The sequence below is a fragment of the Peromyscus leucopus genome, chromosome 9 (assembly GCF_004664715.2).
Source record: "Peromyscus leucopus breed LL Stock chromosome 9, UCI_PerLeu_2.1, whole genome shotgun sequence".
NCBI classification, from domain to species: Eukaryota; Metazoa; Chordata; class Mammalia; order Rodentia; family Cricetidae; genus Peromyscus; species Peromyscus leucopus.
In genome coordinates, this window is record NC_051070.1 from 58,824,034 (window position 1) to 58,847,094 (window position 23,061).

Consider the following 23,061-nt stretch of genomic DNA (forward strand, 5'->3'; position numbering starts at 1 on the left):
TGATCCACTTTGGACCCCCATCAGGCATATCTATATGGAAGCTGATGGCCCCTGCAGAGATGGACATCAGCTTGGCCCCAATGTAGGTCCTATGGAAGGTTCCTGCCTTCACCTTTCTTGAGTCCTGCATTTTCAAACTTTGATCCCATTTCATTCAGCAGAGGCTGAGCGAGTCATCAGGCCATTTTCCCAGAAGTGACCTATTATTAGAATCTGCAAGTGTTTCCCTGAGCATACACACAAAGAAGGTAATAGACACTCAGCATTTTGCCCTCAACGCTGTCCCTTTGTGTAGTTAGATGCCCAGATCCATGTGCAGAAAGCTTAGATGTTCTGATTAGCATAGAAAGACAAGTAAAAATAACCACAGAAGGTCTTTCTGTGTCATTTCTAGAACCATGGTTGAAGATTTTTGTTCATTATGTTTCTCAATATGGACATGTACTGAGTTATCTAACTTCCCCTAATTAGCCGTGAATGCACCCTATTATCGAAAAAGGCTAGGTCCTTAGATAGTGTCTTCAGGGCAGCCAGTTCAAAGGTACTCTGTCTCCAGGAAGAGGTAATTCTAAAGATGTGTGTGTGTGTGTGTGTGTGTGTGTGTGTGTGTGTGTGTGTTTGTGTGTGTGTGTGTTTGTGTGTGTGTGTGTGTGTGTTGTTTTTTTAAGCAAACCTCAGTGTGTCATACACATTCTCCTATACTTTCCCTTCCTTGTTCCACATGGGGGTGCATTCTTACCCCACAGAATGCTTTTCTGCAGCAGAATGCTGCTGGTACCCTTTTTATAGCTGACCCCTGCACTTCATATTTATCCACAAGCAAAGGGACAGCGTCTCATCTTGCAGGTCCAGTCTTTGCTGAACCCTGCCGGCGTCCCACCTCTTTATCAATACTTTATTCTCCTTAGAACCTTTTCTTCCCTTCTGATCTCTCAAAACAGACAATGACTTCAGAAACCGGGAGCCTCTTCCTTTAACGGGGGCCAGCTGTACAAAGCCAGCATTGTGTTCATACCCACCACAATTTGTCTTTCTGAAAATCACGTATTTTTAGCAGTATCCATCTCATTCCCTGTGTGAAGGGCAGTGAGTGGATATGAGTTTGCTGTGAGGTTTGTACCAATATAGCCTGCCTGGGCTTCCAGCGCAGAACAATATCCGAATAGCAGCCATAGAGCCAACCAGGCCCACTCTCTCCCGACCTAAGTGGAATGCTGCCGGATACTGCCAGAGATACTGTGGGGAGGGGGGCTATTCACCGGAACAGATTGCATGGGGAGGGCTGGGCCCCACAGGCTCATCTGAGTTTCGGGCTGACCATTTATCACTGTCAGAGAGTGGGGTGGGGGCGGGGAGTCATCCGGCCCCTCCTGCTCAGCTGCTGACTGACAGCTGACAGCACCGTATACCACTTTCAAGCAGCCCATGTACCATCAAGGGAGAGCGTAGTTACCTGCTTGAGCGGCTGACATGTTCACAGAGAAGAAAGAAAAGATCAGCAGAATGCTCTGGGGTGTCAGTGAACTGTGAACTGCCTCCGCTGCACAGTGTTGTGTGGAACTGTTACTGGAAGCTGAGTTCAGTGTGTACAAGAAGCACCGGGTTCGGCTCCAAGGAAATAATGTGCCTGGTGATTGGATGAGGAGATGCCGCTGAGGTCTGTGTACCTTTATTACATTCCAAGGACTTGGCTGTGCTGTGAAGCTGTTATTTTAATATGCCCAAACTGATCTCCCTGACAAATACCAGGGAGAAAGCGAATAACTTTGCGTCAGCGACATACCAGGGCCGTAAAGCAATGCGAACCAGCAAAGCTCAGCCCCTACGAGTCTTAAAAAAAACAAACATTTTAAAAAACAGTATTAGAAGTATGATTCCTCTGTCTCTTCCCAAAGATATGTTTGCCATGCATATTAAAATCTACACTGTGCTTTCGAAGCCATAGGTCACAGAGACACACGTTAGTGTGGAAGGGGCTAGTCTTGACTTCCTCCTGTACACCAGCATTTTCAACAGTTTCATTCACAAGGACATCCACTCAGTCTTTCAGGCTGAAACACAGAGCATAATCCATAAAGTAGCTTTATTTTAAATGCAGTTTATACTCCCAAGATTATCTGTTTTTTTAAAATGTGTGCATGCATGGATATGTGCGTACTGTGTGATTATAGTATGTGTGTGTGCATGTGCCACCCCCCCACCCCCCACACAAACACACACCCATGTGGAGACTAGAGGTGGACATAACTATGTTCCTCTTTTGCGGCTCTCCACATTGCTGTTTGAGACAGCCTGTCACAGGACCTGACATTCACGGATTGACTAGACTGGCTGGCCATTGAGTTCTGAGGATCCGCCTGTCTTCTCTCCCTCCAGCATTGGTATGCAACCAGCACAGATGGGTGCAACCGTGCTTGGCTTTCTTTAAACGAGTACTGGGCATCTGAACTCAGGTCCTCATGCCTGGGTGGCAGGCACCTTATTAACTGAGCCATCTCCCCAACTCCAAGGTGATCTGATTTTGACAGTTGTTAGGATTTACTTGCATTAATGAGGGGGAGGATTTCAGGAAGTCAGGAAATTTCCATCCTATAATATTATATGTATTCCCAAGCGCAGAAGTTAGCTGTGGTTCAGTGTGGTTCATGTAGTGATTAATAAAAATATCACCAAAGTGAAACGCTCCAGACGAAAGGGGGTGATGGTGGAATGCATTTCCTGGGGTGATGATGGGGTGAGCCTGGGAGCTCGGGGACCTCGGGGAGGGCACCAGAGCAGGGAGCTTTAAGAGCAACAGCCTGCTCTGGCACAGAAGCCGGGAGCGTGGATATGACCAGCAGTCCCAAGGAGGGGGTGGGCTGTGCTCGCTGATGAAGGGTGATGACAAGGAAGACACTTCCTCTTTCTGTGTCACTGACACGAAGCACAGAGCCTGGCAGAGAACCAGCAACCCAGAAGCTTCCCAACTTTGCTTGGCTAGAGGATGGATTCCTCTGCCATGACATGCTGGGGCGGCTCTGTGCGCCCCCCCGCCCCCCCCAACCCCCCACACACACCCAATCTTCTTCTTCATCCTTCCTGCACGCGCCTGCCTCTTCAGTGTATGAACTAATGAACTCATCAGCCCTGCCCAAGTCTGGAGCGATGTCTCAGCCCCCATCAGACAGAAGAAACAAATAGCCTGGCCACACAGCTGCTTCCATTGCCAGTCCCTCGCAGCTGAGCCCTTATCCCTCAGGGCACGACTGAGTTCATGGTGCCTGGATCATGGAGAGGCAGGGTCTGGTGAGTCCTGACAGAAGGGGCAGGCAGCGCATGGACCTGCTGGTAATTTCATACACAGAGAGGCCAGCAGCAGGCCAGCAGGCCTCTCTGTATATGAGATTGAACCCAGAAGAAAACATTTTGGTTTTTAAAATACTGTTTTTTATGTTTTTTCCCCTTTATTTTTAGTATGATGATCAAATACATGTCTCTCAGGAAAACAACAACAACAAAACTAGAGTCCACATTCATGTGGAGAAGGAAGAAAAATCCCCTGTAATCCAGCACATTACAGCAGCCACTGTCCTGCGGTCGTTTTTCTGGGCCTTTGTCCTTCCTTACTGAGCAGGGGTTGTGTGGCCTGCTCTTGCAGCCCCGTTCTTCTTACTTCCCGATGCCGTAGGGAAACCACGTATGATAATACGTTAGACATGACTGATGTCTTCTATCGCAGAACATCAGAACTCATTTTTGTTGTTATTGTTGTTAGCCTTTCCCCAAACACTGTAGCCCCAGACCAGAAGAACAGAATGCCGGAAGTAGATAGGACTCCCGCGCCCATGGGCATGCTTGCCTAGAGGCTCTTCTCTCTCCTCCCCCAGGGTCCCTGCCCCACATCTCAGTGACATACAAACTGCCCTTGATGTTGTGAAGTGGACCTGAGGCAGGATCTGGTCAGTGTTCTGGAGGGATTCTTTTACTGAAGATGGAAGAGACTGGTCCAAAATTAGATCTTGGGGGTTGCGTGAACCCTGCTTAGTTCTTCCGGATGCTTTGAATGTGTGATCCAGAGAAGGAGCAGTAAAGAGTTAAGGGAAGGCATCGTGAGACTCCTTTGTTTGGGGAGGTTAGCAGACTTTTCCTTCTGTCCCAGGCCCAGTGAGAATGTTGATCACCATTCTCATTAGAAGCTGGGGTGCTGGTTAGTTTTACCTGTCAACTTGATACAACCTAGAATCGCTTGAGAAGGGATTCTCAATTGAGGAAGGAGTTACCTAGATGAGAGTGTCCTGTGGGCGTGTCTGTGAGGGTTGTCTTGACTGTTAATCCAAGTGGGAAGATCTAACCCGTAGTGAGCAGCTCCATTTCATGGGCTGGGCCCTTGACCATGTAAGAATGAAGAAAGGTATCAGAGAGCTAATTGGCAAACGAACAAGTAGCAGCATACATTTCTCTCTGCTCTTGACTCTGTTAATCCCACCAGGTGAGAATAAAACCACTACCACAATTTTTGAGCCAATTTTGAAGCAAGCTTCATTAAATACTGGCCAGGACAATGGACACTGGCCAGTGCCATACCTAGTATTCCCAGAAAATGGAGGCAAATTATGTTAGGCAGGTGCTTATAAAGGTAAACCCCACAAGGCTACATACTTCCTGCCTTCATCCAATAGGGGGCTAGCATACATTCTGACGTACTTCCTGTCTACATACCTCCTGCTTACATGTGATCAAGCACATCCTGTGCAGTTGGGGCAACCAACCTTATTTACAGAAGTGAAAACACAGGGCTTGTTATCTTATATGAACAACAGCCCCCAAGCATTCGGGGAAATTATCTGTCCTTGGGCAAGTAGGGTGTACAGGTTAGAGGCATTTTTATTTTTTAGATCTCTTAAGCACAGTAATTTAAACTTAAAACATAACTTCTGCCCTCACAACGGTAGATGTGATGTGACCAGCTGTCTCAAGAACTTGCCACCGAGACTGCCCTACAATGAAGCATTATAACCTGGCATTATAAGCCAAATCAATCTCCTTCCCCCCAAATTGCCGTTATCAGGATATTTTTGTGAGGATGAGGGTGTTGTCCCAACAAAACAGTTTCTACCACTTACCACTTTTAAGGTTTGGAAACATAGAGTAAGAAAGGAATTTCTCACTGAATGTGGTGACATTGGGAGTCAGACTGCTGGTATTCTAAACCCTGTGTTTGGGAATATTGACAGTGCTTGAGGAAGGAATGAAATGGGATCAGTTGCTTACAGTCTGGCAATCTCGGTAAACAATGGTATGTTGATCATTATTTCAGGTCTGGTTCTGTGAGGATGGTTCTGTAAGGATCCCCTGGTTCTGGGGATGTCTATTGCTCAATCTGGTCATTCGGTTCTCTACATTAAGATGTGTGTGAGGAGAGCTTAGGTCGCTCACTGTGGGGTAATTGTCGCTCATGGGGTGACCTCCCTGCAAGCATTAGTGTTCCTGGTCACTCAGTATCTCCAGTCCTGAAGAAGGTAAGAGAAGTTAGGTGAACTTGAGGCGAATCAGCCTTATGTTACCAGTTCCGAGGCAGCCACTAGATGACCTGCGTGCCCACGTGTAGGGTTGAGCAGGAATCTGACTTGAAGGATGATAGTTGGCAAAGAAGACGACACAAAATGGAGGCACAGAGGCTAAACTGGTCCCGCTTTCAGCTTTCAGACCCTGTTCCTTGGTGTCTGTGGCCTGAAGTGAGGTCAGCACTCTGTGGCAAGTTCTTGTTGCAGGCATAGTCGGGTCCAACGCTCTTCTACCCTGTGGTGACTGAGTTCCGGTGGCTGAGCAGGACTTCCAGGACAGCAGCCATTGTTCTTAGACTTTATAACTGGGCAATATCCCATTGACTAGTCAGTCAGGAGGAGTTCGTGCTCAAGAGAAGCCTAAGGGGTGGGGTCTGCTCCCCTGCTACCTGCCATCCTCTTCACTCATAAGATACAGGTTTTAGCCATCATAATTTAAATAGGAGTCAGTCGGCTTAGGGCGGGGTGGTTATGTATGGGTCTGAATTACTGCAGACATGCTATTAGGCAGTGTTTGTTGTCCTTTGTTCAGGAAAAGGAAGCTGCCATAATATCTGGAGCATCTTAGACTTTCACAGAGCAAAATCCGGTGGCATCATTGCCTTCTTCTGAAGCCGTGAACGTGTCCTCCGAGCCCCTTTCAAAATGCCCATCAGAGCTGACTCTGACCCTTGCTTACATTAACCTTTGTGTTCTTCAGCCAGGAGGCTTTCAGAATAGAGGAAGAGCCACCCCCAGCCTCATATACCCTTGACAGAGGACACATCATCACCATGAGCTGCACACATGGCTTTGGAAGGGCCCCCACTGAGCAGGGAGCAGGGGCAGGGACGTGTGCTCAGCCAGCCAGATTGGAGGCCTCCTACCCTGCTGTGCCTGGGCCACAGATGTCTCTGCCTGTCACCCCTCCTGTCCTTCCCTGCAGTAATCAATAGTGAGGACCCAGCTAATGCACGGTTTTTCTGTTTGGTGAGCTGGTTTCTTGTGGTGAATCCTGCCACTGATTTTGGAGTATAAACTTGTGAGTGCTGCCATTTACAAACACCTATGTTACCCCCAAATAGTATGTTTAAAGGGTATCTGACTCTGTGGTCCCCAGATATGTTGCTGTGGCAGAGTTTCAATGGGGGAATGCTCTTTTGCCTTCTAGGAATAAATCCTTCATTGCTGGACTTTGTTGAGGCAGGATCTCTTATAGCCCAGGCTGGCCTCAGATTCTCTATATAGCTGAGGTTGATGTTGAACTCCTGACTCTCCTGCTTCTATCTCCCAAGTGCTGGTTTTTAAAGACCTCACATTCCTCATCCCCACCCCACTACTCTCTCCTTATTCTAAAGTTGTATATTGTATTGCTTCTTATTTGAAAGTTTGCTTTTTTGAGGTTTTAGTGACCTGGGATCAACTCTAGCCCAAAATAACTAAACAACAAAATTCTAGAAATAAGCAAGAGTTTTAAGCTGTGTACTGTTCTGAGGGACATGATGAAATAGTGCATCCTTCCACTCGGCCTTGCCTAGGATATGGATCGTTCCTTTGTCTGGTTTCCTGTCCATTAGCCACTTGGCAGCCATCTTGGCTATCAGACTGATGTTTGCAGTATTGAGGTACTTGTGTTAAAGTAACCCTTATTTTACTCAATCATGGTCCCAGAATTCATGAATAGTGATTCAAAGGAGACACCGGGCAAAAAAGGAAAACTCAAAAAGCAAAACTAAACCAAACCAAAAAAACACCCCACCCCTCAATACCCACCAAGAAAGATGGAAGGACAGATTAATTCTGGTACCATGTAGCAAGGCTGCTAGTCATGTGGAGTAAGATACAGTATGTATAAGGCTGGCCGTGTCTGAAGTTGGGAGCATCCTCTGGGACTCCCTCCTCCATAGACGAGAGAGAGTACTTCTGCAGGGAATGTGGTAGATTATCCAGGGGATTTTACTACAGTTTATTGGTAGAAGTGAAGAAGAAAACAACTCACCCTTTTTTTTTTGTCCCATCTTTCTGTTTCATTCACTCAGGCCAAGAATGACAGGTAATTTTGTTCCATGTTCCGTCTCTGAATAATTGACTCTCTGGGTTGTTATAATGTGAAAGGATTTTGAGAGAATGGGAAAAGTGACTAGTGATGTCTGCCTGCCACGGGTGTGGAGAAGGAGGAGATCCACCATTTCCTGATTCAGATCTTGTTTTTTTCCCATCCCACGCAGACTCCAGTGCCAGCCTGGTGGTTGTACAACACTTGCAGTGTGCCAGGCTTTACATATCTAACGTAATTCTCAAAGGCACCGTGAGGTAGTTCAAATGAGGAAACATGCAATGGAGAGAGTTTTCCAAACGAGGTAAAGTCTCAGAGGTTAAATGGTATGTCAAGGTCATGTAGCCAGAACATGGTAGGGGTTCAAGAGCACACAACCTCTTTCCAGAGCCCCGCCTCTCATCCCTAGACTGTCCTGACGCTCGCTTGCTAATGTTGCATATACTGCCACAGGGCTGACATAGGACTCAATGATCTGTATTCTAGAAGAAAATGCAAAATCAATTTATAGAAACAATTATCTGTGGGCCTCAGGCTCTGGAATAAAAGATGAGATAGGGGACATGTCACCAGAGAGGACAGTGAAGACTTCTTTCTTCCTGTCCAGTGTGGAATGTCTTCACGTTTACTTCCTTCAGCATGGCCATCTTCCCAGAGGCAAGGAGGTAAGCAGCTAAGCAGGAGGCTCCTACATATGAGGGTGAGACGTTGACTTCCTGCTCTCTAGGCCACCCAGCCGGGTCACTGTTTCTGAGTGGCTGTTTTAAGTGTTTACCTTTACATGTGGGAAACATGTTCTTTGTATTTTTTTTATAAAGGCTACTACAGGACTGTGCAAATGGCTTAGTTACTGAAGTACTTACCTTGCATGCATAAGGAACACACTTAGAAAAGCCAGACATGGTAGTGTGTTCTCGCCTCTCTAGTGCTGGGGAGGTAGATATAGGTGAATCTCTGGGGCTCCCTGGCCAGCCAGCCTAACAAAATTGGTGACTTCCAGGCCAGTGACAGATGCTATCTCAAAAATAAGACAGGTGGAACTTGAGGAATGATAGCTGAGGTTGTCCTCTGGACTCCACATTATACTCAACACACATAAATGTGCACCCCCTCCCCACATACATGCACACAGACAGATAAAATCCATCTGGTCATAGGTCTCAACAATGTTTGAATCATAACAGACCATAGCTGATGGTGGCCTAAGATTTCATTGTAAAATTAGTGATGTCTTGGCCAAGTTTAGTTTGTGTGAACATATAGAATGGTGTTTAATAATCAGTTTCTTAGACTGTCTCCTATTGAGTAATATAGCAGTGTGTGTGTGTGTGTGTGTGTGTGTGTGTGTGTGTGTGTGTCTATTTACTGGATCAAATAAGATACATCTTTCATATTGGCTTGAAGAGACTTTTAAATGCTCTGTAGTTCATTGATTAGATTAACAAATACTGAAAACCTGTGTGTCACTACATGCTGGGATCATGAGATGATGAGATGTAGGATGAGACCACTGCCCTCCCGAGCTTGCCATTCACTGGGAGATTTGGTCTCCTTGTCCATGTAGTAGTGAGCAAGGCAGAGGTGTCTGTAGTAGAGGGAGGAGAGAGTTGCTAGTCAGTCTTTACAGATCCTTGAAGTCCAGTAGAAACATTGACTCTAGCCTCGGAGTAATGGGGAGCCAGCAGAGATGGGGGAAATGGGGGTAATCTTGACTGTCAACTTGGTTGCATTGAGACTTGCCTAGAAGGTTCATAAAGCATGCCTCTGGGTGTGTCTGTGAGGGTGATCCCTTTAGGGGTGGGGAACCTTCCTTGAGTGTGGGTGGCATCACCATGTAGCTTGGGGGCCCTGGTGAAATATAAGAGGAAAAGGGAAAGAGCCTATAGACACAGTGTTCTCTCTGCTTCCTGGCTGCCTTGATGAGGGCACTCTGTTCCATTTTGCCTTTCCACCCTGACGGACGGAGACTCTGAGACGCAGCCAGATGACCCGGTCCTCCCTGAAGCTGATTGCTCAGATTTACTTTCTTTTTATCAGTAACAACAATTTTGATGGACATTGGAGGATACTTGGGGGATTATGTCATATAATTTGGATTTTTTTTTTTATGTTTGAAAGATAGCTGTGTTACATTGGGGAGAATGAATGGGCAAAGGATACAGAAAGGCAGTCACTGGAGGCCAGACAGAGAGGTCAAGGCACTGAGACAAGGCCAATTTGCATGGTAAAGGGAGGGTGAAGTTAGCTAGACTCGGGGACACAGTATGTTTGGGTATCGCAGGAGCAAGAAGAAGCAAGCCCAAGAGGTGGTGGTGGTGGCCTGTTCCTAAGGCAGTGATGCAGGCCATCTCCTATGCCACCACGATGCCACAGAAGACTCACCTTCTCTTTAAGTGTGAGCTTCACCTGGGCTATAGATTAGCCTTGGCACGCCCAGGACACCAATTGCTAAGGGAAAAAGTATACGAAGAAGTCTATGGTTTTGTGGCTTCTTAAAATTTGGAGTATTTTCATCCTGGACAATGAGAAAAAGAACCTAACAATGACAAAGGCAGTGTCGAATGGAAAGAAATCCCCCCACATTCACTGTGTTTTCACTTTCCTCTCAATACCCGCGTTTCAGGTTGTTGTCCTTGGGGTCCACATGAATGGTGTAATAAAGTTGTTTCCTCTTGCCAGTACTGCAGATGTGATATCTCTTCATTGCTCTAACTAGTGCTTGAGAGACATTGCTGTCACATCTGTTGAGCCCAGGTAGAGAGATCATCAGCAAGCCAAGAAAGGACTTCATCCGAGTCTAGCTTGGTGACCAATGAGTCTCCAGGACCTGCTCACAGGAACATAGGTTGACTAGACCACTGAGAGTCCAACCAGCAGCATGGAGGACTCATGAGAAGCTGCCGCCCTGACAGTCCCATGGGCAATTTTTAGGCACTGGCACTACTTGGATCCAGTATTAAGTCAGTTTCTCTCTTATGTAACCACGGGGAGAGGGACCTCTTGGAGATCTCTGAAAATCTCTCCTGAAGGCTCCCAAGCCTCCCAGTCCCTCCATGAAGGAAGGCTAGTAAGTCTGATCTCTTGAGGGTAATGTGCTGGTGATCACAGCTGCTCTGACTCAAGATGGCGATGGTCATGTCCAGTTCAGAGGGAACAGCTGCATTTGATAAAGCCATGAATGTAATTTCTAAGCAGTTTGTGAGGTTTCCTTAGGGCAAGTGGAACTTTACATTCTGTTATGTATATCCTCTTTTTTCCCACCTACATTTTTTTCTCAGGTTAAACTCTTACAGGTGGGGTTAGTGGGTTAAAGGAAGGAGTTTCTGATTTTTTTGGCACGGGTAAAAGTGACATTCCAAATTCACTGGTCAGAGTTAAGGGATGGGCCAGGGCTGCTCATAAGTCAGAGCCTTGGTCTCCATGTGTTTACAAGAATGCATTGACCAAGGAGCTTAACCATGTGAGTGAGCCAGACAGGGTCATCTGGGACCTTCCATCATGCCTCTGCTGATTATGTCCAATAGTGGCTGAGGGCCCCAGGCAGCTGCTGAGCCTGCCATCTGTCTGTCTCCACTCTGGGCTGTTGCTTTCCCTTTTCTCCGCTTTTGTTACTTGCAAACCAATAGAAAACCCTGAGATGAACTTAGGGAATGAGCTAAAAGGGGCCTCGCAGACTCATAGGGTCTACATCACCTAGTCAGTGCTGCAAAGGGTGCTGAGAAACCCATGGTTTGGATAGGAGCTTAAAGCTTCCTGTGGCATGGTCCCATCTCAATCTAGTGTCATAGCCCATCACACCTGGACCAGATAGTTCTGTGGCTCACCAAGATCCTCTGACGCTCACTCAGGTTGTATCCTAGTCGCCCTTTGCTAGAGCTTAGTAGACATAGTGTGGCCATTAAGTCATGGGGAGGCTGAATGTCATGAGTGAGCTGTTCCTCCTGTGTGTTTCTATGTCAATACTCATATTTGAACATCGCCAAGAACATTATCAAATGTGCTCAGATGGAGTGTTCTCCGGAGTTCCCTGCTTGGGAGTCTGAGAACAAATTTTGGAAGTCCCAACCTGGAGGCTCATTACATCTCTACTTTGCACTGGTGGTGGGACTTCAGGGCTGAATGGCTGCTGATAAACACTGGATATCCATGGGTCATAAGGCAGTTGTCCCTGGGAGAGTGCTTGAATCACAGTGGGATACCATGGCCTCCTGCTGCACTTCTTGCTTAAATACCAACTTTATTATTATGCTGATTGTTGGACATCATCAGGGGGAGACATCCCTACTCAACCTGGATTTCAAGGATCCCCTCTTTCTCTAGGGTGGTCAGCTTCAATAGGGACCCTCTAACCAGGGGTCCAACATTTTTCAGTTGTCCAGGCCTGTAAGAACTTGGAGCCTGACACATTCATTTACAAAAATCATGCCAGAGTTTGATGCCTAAGCTACTTTATCATTGAGACTGAAACAAAGTAAAAGGCTAGGGAGATGGCCCAGTCAGTAAAGTGCTTCCTCTGTAAGCCTGGGGACCTGAGTTCGATTCCTAGAACCCATGTAAAAAGCCGGATGTGGTGGCATGTTCTTTTAATCCCTGTGCTAGGGAGGCAGAGGCAGGTGTGATCTCTTAGGCTTCTTGACCGGCCAGCCTTGTCAAATTGGTGAGCTCTAGGCCAGAGAGGCCCTGCCTCAAACAAAACAAAACAAAACAAAACATGAACCAAAGTCGATCCCACCTGAGGAATGACATCCAAGGCTGTCTTCTGGCCACCGTATGTACATGCACACATATGCATGTTTGCTTTCTCAACCCCACATGGGCCTGAGCACGCGTACACAAAAGGGCATGTAACACACTCAGATTTATTTATAAAACCAGGTGACAGGGATTCTTTTAAGAGGGTAAGCTTTGGTGTGTTCCTAACTCCTGAAGGGAAGCAGGCTCACTGACACATTTAATGACATGTGTTAGTATGCATGTCAAACTTTACACTTAAACTCACATTTCTTTCTTTCTTTTTCCAGCCAAGCACCATGTCAGTGGCAACAGAACGGTTGAACCTTTCCCAGAGGGAACACAGATGGCTGTATTTGGTAAGATAGCAACTCAGAAAGAAAACCCAAATACTGTGCAAAGCTTCCTGCCAACTTTCTTAGCTGTAGTAAAGTGTCCTCGGGGCTTCAAAATCTGGGCTCTTCTAGATATTTACAAGTCGTTACAGCCAAGAAAACTCTTGAGTTCTTAGTAATTTCTGGGCCCAGGAATACTTACTTTGTAGACTCCAGCATGTTTTCTTGTCTAACTTTGACAGCCCTGATATCACACTGCAAGTTTGCAATTCCTTTTGTCCACATTGTGAATTAACCTAATTAATTTAGGGTTTGAGCTTCTCTTTCTTTTTCACATAGATGCACAATTTTATCAGGTTGTTTGGAGTCATTATGGTCACCTAATTGGATGGTCTCTCTCTTCTCCATGAATTGAGCACATTCACTGGTAGAAAATATCAGTTAAATATATTTCCAGCAGAGCCGAGTCCAGTCCTTGGTTACATACCTAAAAATTACAGTTGTGAGTTTTTTGAATTTTTACTTATTATTTATTTATTTTTGGCAAATTCTGAACCATTTGGTGAAGACTTCTTTGTCTGCGTTTCCACCTCCATAGCGTCTGTTTGTCTGTCTGTCACGCTGCCTTCTAAACGTCCCTGCTTCTGGCAGCTCTCTGCCTGTCCTTCCTTGCCTCCTCTCCTCCTTCCTCTCCTCACGTCGGCTCCCTGCTGCCCTTCCTTGCTTCTGTCTCTGGACTTTTCTCTCCAGCAATGCCCTGAGGTCCTCTCAGGCAAGGCCGCTCTCACCTCCTGGGGTCTTATCTTGCCCTCCTCCGCTTCTGCTCACCAGCCACCATGAGATCAGCTGCGTTGCTGTGCCATGGCCTCCATGCTATGATGCTGTGCTTCGCCGCAGGACTCTTAGACGATGGGCCAAGCCATCGTGGACTCAAGCCAGAAGCTATAATGTATTTTCTCAGGCATTTTTTTTTTTTTGACACAGTGATGACTAATAAATATCTCTTCAAGAGAGAGAAATGACACAGGCCTGTCCTAACAGGCCTCTGTCTCCTGCAATGTAGTGGGAACTAACACACATTGACCTCAGAGTTGGAAACACCAGGGCATGTACCTCCATGTCAAGATTCCTTTTCTTTTCCATTCCATGTTAGTTCCCAGAGGTTTACTAAAACCTTACCAAAGGCCTTCACAGTGTGACTGTGGACAAGACACCTTTTAGCTTTCTAGAGTTGAGTGAATCCTGAGACCTCTCTAGGTCTGGGTCCTTTGTCCTGCCTCCTTCCTACTCAAGACCTCAGGCTCAAGTGATGATCATAGTGAGGCTGGAAAGCATGCTGCTACCGGCTGAATGACTGAGAGGTGTGATGTGAAAAAAAATATGGCTCCGAGCCAGCTGTGCTAGCAACACCTGGGATCCCGGCACTCGGAAGGAAGGCAACGGCAGAAGGATCGCTGTACGTTTGAGGCCTTACTTAAAACACAAACGAATGAACAAACAAACCGAGATGGACCGCTTGCAGAATTCTTCAAGTTCTCAATATCGAAAGGGCAAAATTATACAGAACCGAAAATAGCATATGCCTGACATCTAAAAATTCCGTCTTTGTAAGCGCAGCTTGGCGCTCTCTGCTGCTTAAATGAAGTTCCCGATTTGGTTAAGTAGATGCAGTCGTTGCAGAGCGAGGTTTCCAGAGCTTTGCTCCTTTTATGTCACTTGTCCACCTGGCCTGTGGTAGATGAGAGAACGGTTGGCGTGGGGAGAACTCCTGTCATCCCAGGTTGCTTATAGCTGTACCGGAAAGGTCAGGTTAAGACAGCACTTGACTCTGAAATATACAGGGCACTTACCCTGCCAACGCTTCAGGAGGCTGGTGGGCTAGCTAGACAGTTGGCTCAGAGAGGTCCTGTGACTTACCCAGGGTCACTGGGCCTTTGGAACTAGGGTTTGAGGGGGAGTCTACTTGGCTTGGAACTAACATCTCTTCCTGATGTCACCTTTCTCTGTACTGCTTGAAGGAGCCCTGCCAGGGCCCGATAGATTGAAAACTACCTTTCAGCCAGATCCACACACAAAAGCATGATTTCCAGCCAAGCCAATTTAGTAAATTGATTTGTAAACTCCCGTGCATTCCCAGAGTGCTCTGAAGGACTCTTGAGATGCAGCTTTTGCTGGGAAAATGCTATTTGGAGTGAAAGTCTCCATCCGGCTCCCTCCCCCTGTCAATTTTAGTAGCAAATAATGCGGCCAACACTGGCTGCATCTGTCTGCCTGTCAGTTACCCAGAGCAACAGGGGAGCTGCTTACCTGTCCAAACTCCTCCTGCAGCCTTGGAGGTCTCAATACATTAATGCCAAAATAGTGTCACCAACTGTAACTTCATCTGGTGGCTGAAGATTTGAACATGCCGAGTAGAATGATGTCTACATGGCGGCTTTATGGTTTAATCTACTCTGCTGGTGACTGCTGAGCTACAATTAGGCTTTTAGATCAGCTTGGAGGGATCAAGGCCCACTCTGGTATGAAAAATACAGAAGTGTGTGGTACCCGGTGATCAAAGATGGCTCCTAAAACATAGTTCCTGCCATTCAGTCTTTGCCAATTATCTTAACTCAAGACATATTTCTTATTCTGTCTTCTGTAGTCCATCTGTGATTTTTTTTTTACAGGTCTCTTTCATCAGCTGTGCCAGTGTTAATGAGGGAGGCCACAGGCCCTGGTCCCTGGCACTCCTCTGGTCTGCCTCTGATGCTCACTTTTTGGTTAGAGGGAGCTCACACTCTGCAAAAGTGAAGCAGAACATTTTTGCAGTTATGTAATACCTCTGTCTGTGATGTCTGAGAGCGCCCTGTGGCCATCCCCCTTCTAATCTACATGGCAGTCCTGGGAAGCGGGCAGAGAAACTGCAGCATCTCATCTGGAGATTAAAGATCCAGTTAAGCTGAGAGGCTGTTTCTCCCATATGAGAACATCGCTGGCGAGCCCTCCATGCCTGCCTGTCCCAGGAAGGTTTTCTCTGCTTGCAATATCTTAATGAAAGTGACAACTATTGGCTGTGGGCCACTCTGTCCAGCAGAGCATCCGACTGTAGCCTTCTGGGGCTGGGGGAGTGCTGTCAGTTCAGACCAGCTATGGAAAACACCCTGTAGACAAGAGGATCTATCACAGCAAATAGAATAAAAAGGTATCAATGGAGAAGTATGGGCAGTGAAAGCAAGGGCAAGAGATTGTAGTCACAAGCTAGAATTGAAAGATGAGTTATTTGAAACATTAGGGGCTAGAGAGGATGCTCAGTGGTTAAGAGCACAGTCCTCGGGGCTGGAGAGATGGCTCAGAGGTTAAGAGCATTGGCTGTTCTTCCAGAGGTCCTTAGTTCAATTCCCAGCAGCCACATGGTGGCTCACAACCATCTCTAATGAGATCTGGCGCCCACTTCTGGCCTGCAGACATACATGCAGACAGAAGTCTGTACACGTAATAAATAAATTAAAAAAAAAAAAAAAAGCATAGTCTTCTAGCAGAAGACCCAAGTTTGGTTCCTAGCACCCATGCCAGGTAGTTAGTTCACAACTGCCTGTAACTGTAGCTCCAGGGGGATCCAGTGCCCTCTTCTGGCCTCCACAAGTACCTGCACTCACATGCACATTCATACTTACACATAGGCATACATCCATACACATAATTTTTTAAAACCTTTAAAGTACAATCTTTGAACATCTATTTGCCACCCAAACTCTGACACTCCCAAATATGAAAGCTTGCCTTCAAAAACAATGTCTAAACTGCACATGAGGTGCACACCTGTAATGCCAGCATGAGACAGGAGGATCACAAGTTCCATGCCAATCTAGGCTGTACAGTGAGAGAATGAGACCCTTCCTTGTCTTATTAAACTTTTTTTTAAAGAAAAGAACTAGAAATTATATTAAAATGAGATATAAGCTTATAGGAATTCAGGTAACTGGAATATAACTTTTAGATACACATTGAGTGAGGTAGACATTGAAAAACAATAAACTAAGGTGGACAAACTGAGGTTTAAAAAGGTTGCAAGCCAGTGGATATTGTCATGTTGTCACTGTATCAGCTCCTGGGCTTGAGCCAACTTGGAAGACCTTCCTCAGTACTGGTCCGCCCCTCTTCCTGACCGCCTTCAAATTAAAAGTCAGTGCCCACTTCTGAAACCTATCGCAAGGCCCTCCTGTGGGAGTTGGGGAACTGACTGCAGCTTGTGCTTTTCATGGTGTACTAAAACTGTCCAGTGATGAGGGCCGGTGAACGCTCCATCACGGCAAGGATGCAAGTCGTCCGTTTCTAACCCACACAGGCAGGGGTTAAATAGACTTTCAGGGTCTCCCCTTCCAATTAGTGAGAGTTGACTGTGGCTCAAAGTGGTAAAATTTGTTTTGTGTGTATGTGTGTAGGGGTGGGTGGGGGTGGGTATGGAGGGGGTACTATGTGTGGAGGTCAGGGGTTTCTGTCAGGTGTCTTCATCTATTGTGATCCACTTGATCTTCTGAGACACGGTCTCTCACTGAGCCTGAGGCTTGCCATTAGCTAGGCTGCCTGGCCCGTGAGCTCTGGGGATCTGCCTATCTTGACTCACATGTTTGTTGTTTGTTTGTCTGTCTGTCTGTCATTTGAAATGTGGGTGCTGAGGCTCTGAACTCAGTTTTTTTTTTTTTTTTTTTTTTTTTTGTTTTGGTTTTGGTTTATTTGTGACAAGGTTTTTCCGTGTAATCCTGGGGCATCCTGGAACTCACTCTGTAGCCCAGGCTGGCCTCAAACTCAGAGATCCACCTGCCTCTGCCTCCCAAGTGTTGGGATTAAAGGTGTGCGCCACTACACCTGGCCCTAAACCTATTCTTAACAAATCATTTTATACTCAAAATCCTTTTATCTTCTCATTTCAAAGCCCACCTCTAGGCTGCTCAGATACAGGATCCTACAAGGAGAACTCTAATGTGGCAGAATTTTTAGGAAGCGACAGCAGCTGCTGTCCCTTATTGTCCCTTGGCCCTTGATAGCCTGACAGTAGCTTTTGGGGATGACCAGCCTCTGAGAGGTCTGTGATCTATGTCAGGTTGTCTTGGGGGCCCTTCAGCAAGGAGAGCACATTCCAGTCTAAGACACTGGGGGACAACTTCCTACTGTTGTCCCCCAGCTGCTCCTACTGTTGACACCAGGGTCAGTCCTTGGCAGGCCTTTCCCGGAGTAATGTATAGAAAACCACCCGGGACCAGCATCTGTCAAAGGCCCCAGGGATGTGCCCTACTCCTGGGGACACCTTTGTGTGAGGAATGAGATCAGTGTCTCTATGAGGAACCCATCACAAGAACAACACCCCCCGCCCCCACCTTGAATTGTGATTTTTTTTTTTTTCTTTAAACAGTCCTGGTTATTTGATGGCCAGCCGAGAAAACAGACTTAGAAACAGCAGGCAATATGTCAGACTTCAAAGGAAAATGTATTGGTGTCTTGCTGGCTCACAGCCAACATTATGTTGGTAAATAATCAAATCCCAGTGTGGCGGGTTTCTCCCTGAACCTTGACTGAAAACTATTGAAGCTGGGTCTGGGGCGGAAGAGCGGCAGCCACGCATTCCAGGGGAAAGGCTGGGGCGAATGTTTGTAATTAAGCAGTCCGTCCATGCCCACGAGACTGATGGAGCAGCAAGCTGAGAACTGGAGCAAGCTTCCAAGATGGAGAAGCAGTGGGTAATTAGAGGCAGGGCCTCTCCCCAGGTCATCTGGAGCATCTCAAAGGACAGGACAGTCCTTAGATATTGGAGCCTTTTTTCCCCCTCTTGGAGACAGGATCTCATATATTCCAGATTGGCTTTGAACTCACTGATTAACTAGTAGTCAAGGATGACCTCGAACTCATGATCCTTCTACCTCCAACTTCTAAGAGCCAGGACTATAGGCCTGCACCACTGTCATGTCTGCTCTATGAAGTGCTGGAGATGGAGTCCCGGCCTCCTGCTTGCTAGGCAAACCTCTTCCAATTGCATCCCTGGCTTGGGAGAGATATTCTAAGGCAAATTTGTTTTTCGTTATCTTTTTCACATGTTGATGATCTTGACTTCCATTTCATTCCTGGATGCTGACAGACCTTCTGAGGACAGAAGGATGGGGCCCAGAGGCCTCTGAACCTGGGCCTGTGGTGTGACCTCTGAGGTACATCCATGTGGTTTTGAGAGAGCAGGAAGCTTGTCTGGAGTGGGGAGAAGAGACATGATTCTTGCAGGCATTTCTAGCTTTTTGACATTGTGACACAATGCTGTCTTCTACAAAGTTCGTGTATAAGAACCATTTTACAAAACAAACAAACAACAACAAAACCCAAAAAACAACACCCCCCCACACACACCAAACGGTTTAATTTTAGAAATTTGATACGGGCTGCCTTCATAGCTTTCGTGGGCCTGTGGGCTGTGGGTGGGACTTCCTGGTGGGGTGTGGAAACTGGAGTTCAGGTGGGAATTGTCTGTATTTGAAGGACTGTTCTGGGCAGGAGTGAGATGACATTTACCACATTAGCACTTTATTGGTTTAGACATTACCTTCCTACCAGCCACAGTCATTTGCAATATAGAAGAGCCAGAGGTAGGCCCTCCCAATAGGACAACTCGGGGGAGGTCCAGGAAGATCTGGGGTGCTGCCAGATGAGTCTCTTGCCCCTCTCTTGTGCAATCTATGAGGTGAAGAGGAGAGGACAAGGGTAGCTTGGGACTTGAGTCGGAGTGTTGCAGAGAATGCCTCACGGGCCAACGGGGACATGAGATCCCCGGAGCACTTCTCGTTGGCTCATTAGAGTCTGTTGAGCTACCCCTCGCTCCCCAGGTTGTCGTCATGGCCCAGGTCCTGGAGAGTGATCTCAGCTTCAGTTCCATTGATTCTAGCATCCCTCCTTCTTCATGCCAGACGAGACCTTGGTCTGAAGGACACCGAGAGTGACAGCCTTGTGTCACAGCTGAGAACTGACTTCCCATCACCCAAGTCCCAGTACTGACCTTTCGGCAAAGCCCTCCCACACTGGACTGGACTAGTTCAGCCCAGGCATCCTCCCGTACCTGGCAGAGAGCTTTGGCCTCAGCTATGAAACCAGCTGGTTATGAATGTTATCATCCTCCTTTGCCCCTAATCCTCATCCAACAGGCCTCTTCTTTTTATTTTTTTTTTAAATAGGAAAAGGATCAAGGATCAATTTCTTTTACAAATGTGGCAGACATTTCTCAGATTTCTGAGAAAGCATGAAAAAAAAAAACCAACAACAAAAAAAAAAAAAAAAAAACAGGCCAGGGAACAGTTGTGTTCTATTGTTTTTTCTCCACACTCACATTTCACAGACAGTGAGCAGATGTAGAGAACAGCAAAAACTGAATTGATTATTCAGCCTCGGTGAACCAAACTAGCATTTGATTTTTGAGTACTGAGGATCAAATCCAGGGCTTTGTACATGCCTGGCAAGCATGCTACCACTGAACTGAACCTGAAGCCCCTGCCTATCATGTCTGAAGAAAACCTGAGTACTATGGGTCAAGTACAGGTAACATAAAACATGACATTCTTTCCCTTGCTCATATCCTCCTCAGCTGTTTCTAAGTCTTGAGTTGTAAAACACATGAAATTATGTACAAGACATAGTAAAGCAGCATACATCTGAACTCTGCTGGATCAAAGAAAAATAAGGGCTGGCAAGATGGTAAAGGCACTTGCCACCAAGCCTGAGGTCCTGAGTTCAATCCCTGGGCCCCCCATGGTGAAAGGAGAGAACCAACTCTCACACAGTGTTCTCTGACCTCTACATGTATGTATGTGCCCCCTCCCATGTCCATACATACACATAAATAAATGTAATAAAACTTTTAAAAGAATGACACAAATAAGGAGTGTAAGCCCTATTTATAGACTTGTAATTTATGAAACAGTGTGACTTTGGCTTGGTTTTTTCTAACAGCAACATAAAGTATGATCAGTTGTATGATATAATTTGTTTGGTAAAATAACAAATACAGGGTGCAAGACAATGGTTCTGCAAAAAAATGTCATCTTCAAGGTGGTCCCATCATTTAATTTAAAATGAACTTCCTAGACACTGCTCCAACTTACAAGCTACCTTTGGAGGACATACCCAGGCAACTTCCTCTAGATGTACAGTTAATGTTAAAGCTGGTAAACAGCAGTTACTTAAGCTTGTATATTCATGTAGTTTATAAGGTTTATTATTTGCCAAGCTGGTATCTGCTGGAAGTCCTTCCCTCCCTGTCCTCTTCAGTGATGCCGAGAGCTGCTGCTGTGTGGTCTAAAGCACTGCTACAACAGAACCAACCCTTAAACCAAATGATCCTGGCGACCGTGTCCAGAAACCCGAGCTATATCCGCGGTGTCCAGCTGGACTGTGATCCAGTGCCACAGACCTGGTGCTGCACCCTCAGCACCCGACAGTAGGCACAAGTGTTTGTGAGAGTATCTGACCTCAGAATGTCGTGTGTTGGGTAGGTTTTGAATGGATGGTGTTAAAATGTTTTGTTAAAGTAAAACTTGGTTTTGCAACAACAACAACAAAATAACAAATACAAAAGTTACTGTTTAAACAGTTTTAAGCATTCAGTTTAGTGTTGGTCAATGCACTTACATTGTTATGAATCTTTACCATTGTGCACCCCAGACTGAAGTTCTGTGGCTGTTAAATCCCTGTCCTCAACCCATTTTCTCTAGGCCCTGATAATTCCCATCATGCCTCTCTCTTCATCAGTCTGACTCTTCTAGTGTCTAGGTGTGGAATCACACAATACCCCTTTGTGACTAGCTTGTTTCACACAGCAGACTATCTCACGGTCCATCTGTGTCACACTGTATGTTACATCTCTTCCTTTCTCTGGTTGAGTAAGATCCTATTGTATGTATGGACCACGGCCTGTTTATCCATTTAACCATCCACAAGAACCTGGGTGGTATCTACCTTTTGCTGTTTTCAACAATGCTGAGAGGAACGCAAATGCAGACCTCTTTGAATCTTGATTCGAGTTCTTCTGGTGACTATACCCAGGACAGAATACTCTCTGGGGGTTCTTTAGGCACGGCCATTTTGTTTTCCAGAACAATTGCACCTTCCCAGGCCCCGGGAAAACACAAGTACCGTTCCCCTACATCTTTCCCAAGACTCTTTACCGTTTCTATTTTCCACAAGAGGCAAAGTAAGTATTAACCTGAAATCCCCATCAGTGGGTGAACAGGTTAAAAAAAAAATGCATCCAGGGTCAGCCTGAGGGAAGCTCCGTCACTAGAGCAACAGGAAGGAGCCTGAGGGGCATTTTGCTCAGTTGGTAAACCAGGCACAGAAGGATGGGGCCACCATCCCCTCACATGAGGAATCTAGAAAAAGTGGTCACCTAGAAGCAGAAAGTAGAATCGTGGATGCCAGGGCCTGGAGCTGGGGCGCAAAAGAAAGGTGGAGGGACACTTGTCAGAGGGTGGAAAATGTCACTCAAATAGTCACATCCAGGAGAGCTCTCGTCCAAGAGTCGACTACAGTTGAAATTGTTTGAGGGTAGACATCAGGTTGGCTTACTCCCCCACCCCAAAGTGGTAAATACATGGGATGATGTGTTAATTAGCTTAATTGAATCACTCCACAGTAAATACATAAGGTGGCACATTATATACCATAATTATTTTCAGTTTTTATTCTTAAAAGACAAATTAATAAAAATAGTTTTGAAAAGATTAATAACATGTGGGAGGGGCTAGAGAGATGGCTGAGTCAGAAAAGGGCTCGCCTGACAGGTAGGAGGCCCCGAGTTAGGTTCCCAGCACCTACGGACGGAACACTGACCATGGTGACACACGCATAGAAGCCTAGCTCTGGAGAGGTGGGGATTGGTGGGTCTCCGTGGCTCGCTGGCTAGCAAGCCTAAGCCTGATTGTTGAGCTTCGGGCTAATGAGAGACCCTGTCTCAAAATACAAAGTAGACAGTACTCAAGGAATGATACCCAACTTTGTCCTCTGATGTCCACAAATATGCACGCATGTGCACCACATACATTTGAACACACACACACACACACACACACACACACACACACACACAGAGCGAGAAAGAGACAGACAGAGACAGAGACAGAGAGAGAGAGAAATCAAACATGCAGGGGTTAGCAAGCTGCTAATACTGTTAATACGGTTGGGCATGTTTTCATATACTTGTTGGCCTTGTGTATGTTCTTTTGAGAACTGTCTGCTCAGATAATTTGCCCATTTAAAAATCATCACCACCATCGACATCATTACCATCATCATCGTTAGCTACTATTGAGCTGTTTGAGCTCCAAATCTGTTCTGATTGTTAACCCCTAATCAGATGAGGAATAGTTTGTAAACATTTATGCCATCGTGCAGGCTGTCTCTTCATACT

General features: G+C 46.2%; 1 protein-coding gene across 3 annotated transcripts in view; it reads left to right on the forward strand.

Moving 5' to 3' along the window:
* Msra (methionine sulfoxide reductase A) overlaps window positions 1-23,061 on the forward strand; it is a 327,825-nt gene that overhangs the window by 121,255 nt on the left and 183,509 nt on the right. For all 3 annotated transcript variants that reach the window (XM_028884147.2, XM_037208461.1, XM_028884149.2), the window contains exon 2: window positions 12,600-12,668. In XM_028884147.2, coding sequence (XP_028739980.1) covers window positions 12,600-12,668 — 69 coding nt within the window. The remainder of the gene's footprint in view (window positions 1-12,599; window positions 12,669-23,061) is intronic.